Here is a 12,693-nt window from a genome sequence, read left to right as displayed (position 1 = left end):
TTCATAGCACATGGTACAAAGCAAGCAATTGAAGATATGAGCACACCACCACTCAATCTCAATCTTCCTTGTGAAGATCTAATTGTTGGTATGTTCTAACTAGGACTAATATTTCTGTTGCAGTATCCTTGCAATCATTTTTGGTAATCTTAGTAAAGGGGCAGTTTAAAATTTTAGCATCTTTAGTTCTTTATAATTAATCGTGTTTATAAATGGATATTTCCACTTGTCCTTGCATGAATGGAGCATTGACTTGACTTTGGAACTATTTTGGAGGAAGAGAAGACTACATCAATACTTATGTTCCTCTATACGAAGCTTCAATTAATGGAGATTACGAAGCTTCAAATCTCATCAAGGCAATCCGAAAAGAGCTCGTATGATTTAACATCACTGTTAATGGTGAAACTGCACTTCATATTGCAACATCAGCCCAAAACACCAAGTTTGTTGAAGCTATTGTGGGATTGATGGAAGAAGAGGACTTGGAGCTTCAAAATAGAAGTGGCAATACAACTGGAAACCTCCAAATGACTAAATTTATGGTAAATAAGAACAAAGGCCTGTTGATTGTTGACTCATACGAACCCATCCCATACTAGGCCTGTAACATGTCATAAGCCCAGCTGTAGAACTCACTAGTAGGAGGAGTGGACACCTAGACTTATAAGCCACCAACTTATAGTACTTTTTCAGCCGATGTGGGATCATAACATTGACCAACGCTAGTAGTCACGGATTGATGCCGCTTTACATGGTTGCATTATTTGGGTACCATGACATTGCGAATTAACTGCATCATAATTCTTAAAAATGGATGGTGATTTTTAGACACCTGAAGATCGGAGTTGGGTTATTTTAAAATGCATTGAGACTGATCTTTTTGGTAAGCTTCTTAATTACCAATGCGGCATATTATTTCCTTCTGAATCTTTGAGATGACTTGTTTGATTTTTCATGGAGCCTATCTCATATAATAGATTGTAGATACTCTCATGACGACGAGAAACAACGTGAAATATACTTTTGGTTATTATCATTTTGCTTCTATATATGATCAATCAAGATATAAACGAAGGAACTCCACCACAAATTTAGTGTTGCTCATTTCTGAAACATCAAACAATATTCTCTGGAAGAATACTTTGGCTTGCAATCTTTGTTAACCTACATGATTGCCTTTTCATCTTTTATGACTGTGTCTTTGGGGACTCTGACCAAGTTATTAACATTAACAGTAGACACTTTCATAATATTGTTCTAAATCAATTTTAGCAACTTCATGACGTTGCTTTCCTTTTTTTAGGTTCCATCTTCACACAAACTAATGTCATAACCGAAAAAAATAACCAGGGATGGAATTTACAACGAAGTGTAACAGGTAATAAGTAGTGGAGATTGATACTCACTTGAGTTGAAGATTTTTTCAAAAAAATGCGGCTTTTTATCCTTGAAGGCATAAGGCTTCGAGCCAAATAAAAAACTACATTTTTTTGAAAAAATCTTCAACTCAAGTGAGCATCAATCTCCACTACTTATTACCTATTATTTCATTGTACATTTCATTTGTGACTATTTTTTTCAGCTTTAGCAGTAGTTTGTGTGAACAGGGGACCTAAAAACAAGGAAAGTGAAGCCATGAAGTTCCTAAAACGTAGGGCTGTAAACGAACCGAACGAACACGAACGGGGCTTGTTCATGTTCGTTCATTTAAGTTAGCCGAACAAATAAACGAACACGAACGGATAAACAAATGAGTTTTCTTGTTCATGTTCGTTCGTTTAACAAATTACATTGTTCATGTTCGTTCGTTTATGTTCGTGAACATGGTAAACGAACATAAACAAACGAACATAAATGAACAAAGATAAAAAAACATAATTGAAGATATATTAACATAAATGAACATATAATACACTAATGTAATCAAACACAGTTAGACATATGAGAACATAAAATGAACTTATATGAACGAACATAAACGAACAATGTAAACAAACGTTCACGACATAATTGAACGAACGAGATCATTGTTCATGTTCGTTAGTTTAACTAAACGAACGATAATTTGTGTTCATGTTCGTTCGTTTATTAAATAAACGAACATAAAGGAACTTCCCGCCGAACGGTTCATGAACAGTTCGCTGAACGTTCAGTTCGTTTACAGCCCTACTAAAACGGATTTGGAACAATATTATGAAACTGCCTACCGTTGAGGTTGATAACTTATTCAGAGGCCCCAAAGAAACAATCATAAAAGATGGAATGGCAATCCTGCTGGTTAACAAAGATGACAAGCCAAAGTACTCTTCCATAATACTGTTTGTTGCTGTAGAAATGAGCAACACTAACTTTGTGGTGAAGTTCATTTGTTTGTATCCTGATCTTATATCGAAGCAAAATGATAATAACTAAAGCATATTTCACGTTGCTGTCTCTCTTTGTCATGAGAGTATGTAGTCTAAGGCTGTAAACCAACACGAACGAGGCCTGATCATTTAAATTTAACCGAACAAATAAACGAAAACACACATAGACACACGATCTTCCTTGTTTACATTTGTTCGTTTAAGAAATTACTTTGTTCATGTTTGTTTATGTTTATGTGCGTTCATTAAGGTACACTGATTCCTTTTTCATAGCATCTTAATTTCTTGTGTTGTGTGTATGTGTGTGTTACTATGTGCATCTAAGTGACTGTTGGTGTATGTGACCATATATTTGTGTGTATGTGACTGTGTGTTTAACAATTTTCCCCTGTGGCAGAAAGTGATGGTATAAGCTTACATCATAAAGTTAACAATCCATAGGCGATTTGCAATAAATAGCAAGATACTTTCATATATATTTTCATTATAGCATCTTACTTACATTTATTTGTTTCATTTATTTTTATATTTTTTTAGGTTAATTGAAGTAGTCTTGGAAATCAGCCCACCTTCTGTTTTTTAATTGAAATTGTCTTGGTTTTTATTTTTGCAAGTGGTCTGTTTGGGTAAAGCATGGGAAAAGTACATTGCTATAAAAAATCAAAAATACAAAGTACATTGTTATAAAAAGTAGAAAGTTTATATTTTTTAATAGCAATGTATTTTCTATCAAAAATTTGGCTAAATTCTATCAAAAAAGTAGAAAGTGCATTGTTATAAAAAGTTAAAAATACAAAGTACATTGCTATAAAAATCAAGATTCTTGCAATCAATCAGTCGTAGCAGAACCAGAACTTAAAGCTTCTTGCAACCATAAAGTTTATGTTTTTTTTAATAACAATGTACTTTTTGTTTTAAGTACTTAGCAGCTATTAAAAATTAAAAACAGAAATTACATTGGAAGAAGATGTTGAAATGGACCATGATGATTAGATTTATAAAAAGATACATATATTCTTATATTGTGGTTGCACAGAGTGATACATGTAGGAAAAAAATTGTGAGAAACAAAGAATTATAAGTTGATAGTTTTACAAGTTTTTGGTTTTGTTACAATATAGTTTATAACTCTGTTGTTTTATGTAACTAATCTGCATAATGCTTTAGGTTTTGAGTTAACGAATAGCCATAGACGTATTTTGCATCGTGAAACAATGTAAACTTTAGACAAATATATACCTCTATTTTTTATGTAATTCATGTGCGTGACCCTTTGATTTCCATAAATGATATAATTTTAATTTTTATATTTCAAGTTATGTCAATTGTTCGGTTAGGTTATTGGTGGGTCAATTTCACATGATAACCAAAACCGAACCATATATAATCGGTTAACAAAAATTAAAAACATCACCTGTTTTGTTTTAGTATTGGTCCGGTTATAATGGTTCAATTAATTTGGTTTTCAGTGCATTTATGCTTACCCTTAAATTGTCATATGATAGATGTATGCAATATCATTTCACATTTTTCCAGCTTATGAAAAAAAGTTGCTATTCATACAAAAATGCAACCGTGTCATTTTAAGACAAAATGATGCAATATTTACGAAAAAAAAACAAAAAACAAATTGCTCTATAGCTTATATCTTTCATTATAGATCTTTAATTTTAGCTATATATCAAGCCACAATTATTTATTGTTTTATTATAAAGGATGTCTAGCATATCTTCATTGTTTTTGTGCACCTCACCGCATCTTTGGATCGAGGGAGATGGTAAAAGTGCCACCGTAATTTAATGGTGATGTTTAACTTTATATTTACCCGTCTGCGAGTAGAAGCTCATCCAACTGCAAATGTACCCTTTGTAATTGACTTTTGGATTCTTAATTACGATAAATTGTTGGTTTATAAAAGGCTTGTTAGTATATTCAACGAAGTAACACTTCTATGACCCAAGTTTAATTTTTTCGAGCGCTTCACAACGAACAAAAGCCTTACAATCCCAAACTTTTTTATGTGTAGTGAGGGTGGAACCCCACTCCACATTTAAGAGGCTGTCTTGGAAACCACCTTAATTGGTACAAGATTAAGGACTCTTGTAACAGTCTTTATGTCATAATCAATGAGCTGTACAAAAGCATAGTATGACTCATCATGAAACATATCAAATAATGATTGGTTTCTCCTCCAACTAAACTATTTGTGGTTGTATCTTTGAGTGGAAATTGTTGTGAAATGATTTCACAATTCCTTAGATGATCGTTAGACATTTGATTAAAATGCTCACTATCCTTATTGGATTTGTGAATCTTATCCCTTTGTCTTGATTCATTACTTTGTTTTATCAAAACTTTGAACACCTTGAAATTTTCAGACTTATATTTAGTTAGATAAACATATTCATACTTGCTGAAGGCAATGGGGTTGGTCCAACCATATATTATGGTTAATCTGAACGGTCCATTAGACTAGTGAGTATGTGCATGATGTTATAACACCAAAAAAGTACCACCTCAAATGCCACATCATCTATGATGTTATAACATCATTGTAGGAAATTATCATCATGTTATAACATCAAATAATTTCCAAGTCATCATTTTTATTTCCTTTTTATTCAAGTTTCTATAATTATAAAAACAAATATAATTGAAAAAAAGACATTACAAGACGATTTTTTTTTTCTAAATACACTATTCATCATCATCGGTGCCATCGTATATATAATCTGTAAAGTCTTCTCAAAGTTGTATGTGTTTTTGTGCTTCTTAAATATCAACGACCCTGCAAATATTGTGTTGTTCCTGATTCAAATTGAATGTGTTTGGGCTTTGTTGGGATATAATGTGCAATATTTCGTCATTTATCTTCTACTACCATGTTATGCATTTTGATACATGCATACATAATACATTGTAGAGTTTTTAACTCAAATGGTTGTGCCGCATGTTCTACTAAGGGGTCGTTTGATATGCTATCTAACTAGGTCCAAAGCGGGACTGGTCCATAAAATACCAATTAGCACGTTTGATATTGATTATATATTAAGGGACTCGATCCAAACATTAGGACTTGGTCCAATGAAAATAGAGGACTCGGTCCTTGCTTTAAACTTGATGGACCGAGTAAAAAAACAAAGCTGCGTCGATACCCTATATCCCTCCCACGTTAACCTCCCTGCGATCCATAGCTGTCAAGCAAAGCAACGAATAACAGTAGCAAAGCAGCGATCAACAGCAGCAACTACATCGATCAACAACAACAACATCGATCAGCAGCAACAACATCAATCAACAACATGTTTCTTTTTCTTTTTCATCCTTATTTTTTTTTGCATTCATAAGCAGGGGCAAAACTGTCCAGAATTTATTGATTCTTAAAATTTCAATGTTTTTCATGTTCTTGATCAACGGGTTTGTATATCTTATTTTGTACTTATTTTTTCTGCATTCATAATCAGGGGCAAAACTATCCACAATTTATTGATTCTTAAATTTCCATGTTTTTCATGTTCTTGGTTTTCATGTCTAGAATCTATTTTTTGTCCTTGTTTTTCATGTGGTTGATTCTTAAAATTTCCATGGGAGCATGCATGTTATTTCCTAATTCTTGAAAACAAGAAGTGAATTTTTTTTGATTAATTACTATATATCTTCCAAAAACAAAATTGGTGCATATGAAATTATGTTGAAAAACATAAATTGTCATGAATTCTAAACATTAACACCCATACATTAATTAGTAGAGTGACTTTGAAAATTATATATAACTCAAGTGGTTGTGTAACCATATATCTTTGTGGTATTGTATCTCTTTAGAGCTGTGAAGGTTATATATGAAAAAGGTAAATGAAAAAGTAAAAGTTTTGAAAATAATATACAGAAAGTGAATGTTGGAAACATGCAATTTATAGAATAGTAGTGTGAATCTAAGGCGACAGGTTTATGTTGGTGATGTTACTTTTATAAATATATGATTTTTATTTTTATTTTAAATATTTCTTGAAACATTCAAGACACTAGAGTGTGGTATTTTTTTTACTATAAATTAACAATTTATTATTTTTGATGAATTATTATTATTATTATTTTTTATCATTTTGTATCTTTTCATCTTAATAACAATTTTATTTTATCTGTTAATAATTTTTTATATTTATAAATATGACCTATTTGTGTACATGTGTATATGTATATATATAGTTGTGTGGGCAAATTTGTGTGTATATGTATATATATTTGTGTTTATGTGTGCAAATATGTGTATATATTTGCATAACATGTTAAACATTTATTTATTCCGTAGACATGGCAGAAAAGAGAAGTAGAGCTAGTTGGTCTTCGGATTTTGTGAACAAAACTTTTCTTGATGCATGTATCCAAGAACTGACAAGTAACGGTCAGGAGGGTAGTGGTCTCAAAGGTACCTCATGGAATACAATAGCTGAAAAACTAAAAAAAGAACACGACTTTGTTGTTGAGAAAAAACAAATAAAATATCGTTATGACTACTTGAAAAGCAAGTATGCAGTTTGGTTGAAATTAAAAAACAAAACTGGGAATCTCTATAATCCTGTCACAAACACGTTTCAAATGACGGATGAAGAGTGGAAAGCGGAGGCGAATGTAATCTTTTAATTTAAAACACATTATTTTTTTTAAAGTATAATAATAAAATCAATTTTTCAAACAGTTGAACAAGATGGTTGAGAAATTAAGAAATGTACCCCTCCTTTACCCTAATCTATGCACCCAGGTGCGACCTCGACCGATGCTGCTAGTTGGGGACCATCTTCGACACTCCTTCATCCTGCAGAAGTCTTTACTACACAAGATTATGAGGATATCGAGATGGTAGATACACCACCTCAAATGGATATCCCAGCCTCAGCTTCAACAGCACCCCCACCTACAAGTGCATCACATGCAAGTGGAGATTCGTCTGGTCGGTCCAAAAACAAAAGAGGAAAACGAAATGCACCCACGAACACACTGGATGATGACATAAGAGAGGTTGGCAAGGAAATTATGAAGGCGGCTCAGGCATTCGCGCAAACTAATAATCTTGACAAGGAGATGGATGAATGTATTCAAAAATTGAAAGGCTTGGAGTGGGGAGATTCTGATCCGAAATACATCACTGCTCTTATGTTGTTTGCTGAAAATGCTGGTAACAGGAAAATTTGGTTACGCCTCGAGTCTTAGACTTGTGAGTTGTGGGTGAAAAGTGCGGGAAAGAATTTTGGGTTACTTGGTTGACTTTAGTATGACTTTAGGATGTTTTTGTCTTTATGTTTTATGGATTTATATTATGGTACATGTTATGAATTTTTATGTGTAGGGTTGTTATGTGTTTTGTTTAGGATTTTTAAGTTTAGGTTGTTTATGTGTTATGTTTAGGATTGTTATTTGGTATTGACTTTTATGTTATGGATTTTTATGTCATGGATTTTTATGTTATGGAGTTATATGTCATCCATTTTAATGTTATTGATTAATGTTATGGTTTATGTTATAAAATTTATGTGATTTGTATTTAATATGTAACATGTTACATATGGATAAGGAAGGTGAGTTTTTCGGTTTCCTTATACTCTCATGCTATTGGTTGATATTGGTTCGAAAAAGAAAAAAAGAATTGGAAGAATAAAAGCTAATGAATCGGAAGAAACCGGGCATGCATATACACAAGATTTAATACACGGATGTCCTATACAATGTTTTGATATGATGCGTCTTTCACAAGATGCATTTGTATTATTATGCAATCATTTTACTCAAAGAAATTGGTTGCAACGTAGTAGGACAATAAGCGTTGAAGAGAAGATGACTATATTTTTACATGTTATAGGACATAATGAACGTTTTCGAGCTGTTAAAGAAAGGTTTCACCACTCCATACAAACGATTCATCAATGTTTTCATGAAGTGCTAAAAGCAATGATGTGTTTTGCACGAGAAATTATTGTACCAACATCTTCTAATACAACAAGAAATACCTCGGAACGACATAGACGGCTAAAAAACATATTTCCTGGAGCATTAGGTGCACTAGATGGAACACTTGTACATGCAGTTGTGCTCGTTGATGAACAAACTCGCTATAGGGGAAGAGGAAAAGGTGAATGTTATCAAAATGTAATAGGAATTTGTGATTTTGATATGATATTCACCTTTGTATGGGATGGATGGGAGGGTGTAGCACACGATTCTAAAGTTTTGAAAGAAGTTGCATTTATACCGACTTCTGGATTTCCATTCCCTCCACGAGGTTTGTCATTTTTCTATAAGTTTTATTATCTATATTATTTATATGATTAATTTGTCACCCATCTACAGATAAATATTACATTTGTGATGCCGCATACACCAACACCCGTGGATTTATGGCTCCTTACCGCAATACTAGGTATTGGTTAGCCGATTTTCGAAGAAACAGAGATTTAACTAAGGAAGAAAGGTTCAATCATGCTCATGCACAACTTAGAAATATTATTGAACGTGCTTATGGTGTATTGAAGGCGAGATTTCCAATTTTAAAACGTATGGCTCCTTATCCTTTTCCATTGCAAAGAGACATAGTCATTGCCTGTGTCGCGGTCCATAATTTTATAAAGAAATACGATATTCAAGATGACCTATTTACGAACTTTGAACAAAACACTATGGTTACTCCTAATGTGGGAGGTGGGGGAAGTGAGGGCCAAAACATACAAGGCATAGAATGGGGTTCAGAAGCCGTTGAGTATAGGACTACTTTGCCTGACCAGATTGCTAATCAGTTACTTTCAAATGGTTCACGTTAAATGATATACTTTTTTATTATGTATGACAACGTGTATTTGGGTTTTGTATTACACTTTGTATTTGGATTTTAAATTATGTATGTTTATTTTGGATTTTATGTTCTAATTTTTATTTTTATAATTATTTTATCCAACACAAAAGGACAACATAAGGATAATATGGTCATTTTATCATTCAGCACAATCAGTCAGATAAATAATCAAACAACATAAATTCAGTCAGATGTGGACTCAGTCAGCATTTCTAACCCAGTCAGCTCTAACCTAATCAGCAACTATCAAACGACCCCTAAGTGTCACTTTGACTTCAGAACTTCAAAAGCATGTTCCACATCCTTACATGCTGATTTTTGTCTTCTCCCGAATAATTTTTTATTGGTTCCACTGGGTGTCATAATGTTTCACGAATGTGGAATACACAAGATATATTCTATCCGTAAGTAGGGCCGTCCCAAACATATATGGGGTCTGGTGTAAAATGTTTTATACCAAATTACATAAGATGATAGTCTGCCACACCAAACAAACATTTATTAGGTTTTTTGAACTAAGTTTATTTGTCTGTGAAAACAAAGCTAACGTAGGAGAAAAACATGTGGATAAGGGGAATTGAACGCGGGTTATATGCAAAGACTTACAAGCGCTTTGCCAATTTCACTAAAGGTGAATAATGAATATTGTTGATTTTTGCAACAACTCTATATATATTAAATATATAAATCGAAAATAACAGTTGGGGCCCAAATAGTTATTGGGCACTGAGCCATCCCCCAATTTGCCCTACCCATTGGGCCACCCTGTTCGTAAGGTAATACCCAAACTTATATTTGTTTTCATTCACTGTGAAAGGAGCACCCGGTGCTTTTCTTGACAAAAGATCGTTGAATATTTGTGCCTGATAAAAAACGTTGATGTTGTTGTTCGAACCCACAACCTCGAAATACGTATGTCAAATCCATAAATATTGGGAAGAAACAACCTCTAATACCAACGAAGGCACTCCATGTTGACCACTTGCATATGACCCTCTCCAAGCCGTTGGACAATTTCTTCATTTCTAGTGTGTGCAATCAATGCTTCCAAGTATACCGAAAAACCATGTCTTTCTTCATGTGTCGCATATAGTTGTTGCATATCATTCAACAAAGGTTTCCGCAAATAAACGTCACCGGATGTTTCAACAACACCTTTTGACAATCTGTACAAACTTTCTCTTGTAGTTCTTTTAGACATTCTCATATAATCGTCAATGGAATCAGGTGACTCCCTGTAAGCCATCAATCGAATTGTTGCAACACATTTTTCCAACCCTGTGAATCCCGGCCTACATCTAGCATCATATTTCAATTGGAAAAAAACGATACCTAAACATATATTTAATAGGTAAAAATGTGTATTTATTTTATATAAAGATATATTTAATATGTATAAAAATGAAAGAAACGATACCTGCTTTCCAAGGCGTTGGCTATCTGTACAAACACATTCCTACTCAAATGAAACCTTTTTTTGAAATCCTTTGATAGGTAGACACAATTATCCGCAAAGTAATCAAGCGTTCATGTCCTTCATCGCAATTTATGTTTAACATCACATGTCTTGTTAGTATAAGGACTACATCTATTTCTAGTAGCTCATTTTTGTAATACACGTACATCATGGTGATGAACATATCATCATCGTCGGACGAGTTGAACGGATCCATAATTTTTTTTGAAGAGTATTTAAGTTGTATAAAATATAGAGAAAGAAAATAATGGTGTGAATAAAATTGGGTAAGATGGTATGTATTTATAGGTAAAAAATATTAATTACTTTTTTTTTTTAAAATTTGATCGTTGAACCGCCAAAAGGATTTGATTGGGTGAAATTGTCGTTGTGCTATGTTGTCATGGTAACGAGACTTGCCTTAATGAGATCCCAGTGTAGTGTTCTCTGCATTATAATGCCATTGTGGAGGCGCCACATCGACCCTCCACGACTTTTTGGAACCCATTACACATCGTCTTAGTTTAATCTAACTCCAACATATACCTACCCCACTAAGTGGTGTTTTTTTTTGGAAACGGCTAAACTGTTTTATAAATAGGCAACACCTAGCAAGAAGCTAGATGAACCAACAACAGAAAAAGTACAAACCGATAAAAGGAAAAATGGAAGTGTATAAGTTACAGACAAGCAAAAAGGGACGTTCCCCAATCACACCACCTAATGACACCCATAGAACCCCTATGTTTCAGCCAAAGGAACACCAATGATTGTATGTCACCAGCTATTTTTGTTGGAGTTGGTTTCACCTGTTTAAATTTACGATCATTCTGAGCCTCCCATAAACCCCATAACATTCCATAACAGATAATCAAGAAGACCCTCCTTTTCTTATGAAAGTGACCCCAACTTGCTGCAAACTTTAGTAAATCTGTCATAGTACTCATTTCCCCGAGGGTTATGCCACACCACCTCATCACCCATTCTCTAACTCCCATTGCAAAATCACACTGGATGAATATATGATCTGCACAGTCAACAGAGTTCAAACAATACTCACAATTTGGATTGGTAACATTGACACCTCTAGCCAAAAGAGCTGCAGCAGAATGTATTTTTCCCCATTTTGCCCTCCAAATAAAACAATTTACTTTCAGAGGCACCTCCTTCATCCATTCGGTTTTAATACCTGGTACAAGAGGGATGGATTCATCTAGTTTCTTGCGGAGGGCCTCGACAATATATATACCATCTACCCCAAGGTTACATCGCCACTGAATGAACTGATGTCAGAGATCAGATGTGTCAGATTCCGATTCAAATGTGGCGCCATTGGGTCTGCTTTCCAATCCCACTCAATGCCATTGGTTTTAACTCGATCCATAACAGAACAATGCTTATTTGATTCGAGGTTATATAACTCAGGGTATTTTGATTTGAGCGTAACGTTACCCCACTAAACATCTTGCCATAAAAGAGTGCTTTGACCCGATCCCACTGTTTTTTTTAGAATGTCGTTGAAATTAATTCCTGACTTCTGAAGAATGGATACTGTCCCAACGATATTTTTCCAGACACCATTAATGGTTGACCTCTTAATTTGGTCAGCAGCAGTGAATACCACTGATGACTCGACCCCAAAGAGATGAGTGAACTACTCTCAATCTCCACCACCACTTAACAATAAATGCAACATTGAGCGAACGGAGGGACCCTACACCCAATCCTCCTATGTCAGTTGAAGTGGTGTTTTTGTCATCTATATTGATAAACAAGACTTGTATTAAGACAGGTATGCTACCCCTCACATTTGTTCCGGATCCGTCATTGGTCCGGACCCACGTTCACCCTAGTTTACATAATAATATATATCTTTAAACACAATTCTTTTCTTTATAGATGCCGTAAGAACATCATTATCTCCTCCATTTTTTTAGTAATGTAATTTCCTCACAATACTGTTATTAAAAAAAAATTGGTGGACGACTTTTCAAACCATTGTATTTATTTATTTGTTTGTTGTAAAC

General features: G+C 33.9%; 1 protein-coding gene across 1 annotated transcript; it reads left to right on the top strand.

Moving 5' to 3' along the window:
• Nucleotides 1-6,680: 6,680 nt before the first annotated feature.
• On the top strand, nt 6,681-7,010 carry LOC145139101 (L10-interacting MYB domain-containing protein-like). Its single transcript, XM_079073044.1, has one exon. The coding sequence runs from the start codon at nt 6,681-6,683 to the stop codon at nt 7,008-7,010; it is 330 nt and encodes a 109-aa protein (XP_078929170.1).
• The last annotated feature ends 5,683 nt before the right edge of the window (nt 7,011-12,693 follow it).

Source organism: Lactuca virosa, chromosome 9 (genome assembly GCF_052849685.1).
Source record: "Lactuca virosa cultivar CGN04683 chromosome 9, Lactuca_virosa_CGN04683_v6, whole genome shotgun sequence".
Classification (NCBI taxonomy): domain Eukaryota; kingdom Viridiplantae; phylum Streptophyta; class Magnoliopsida; order Asterales; family Asteraceae; genus Lactuca; species Lactuca virosa.
The sequence above is the reverse complement of the archived record's forward strand: the minus strand, read 5'-3'. Positions and strand labels throughout refer to the sequence as shown.

Coding starts and splice junctions, on each gene's coding strand:
- LOC145139101 (XM_079073044.1), top strand. CDS start 6,681: ATGGCAGAAAAGAGAAGTAGAGCTAGTTGGTCTTCGGATTTTGTGAAC.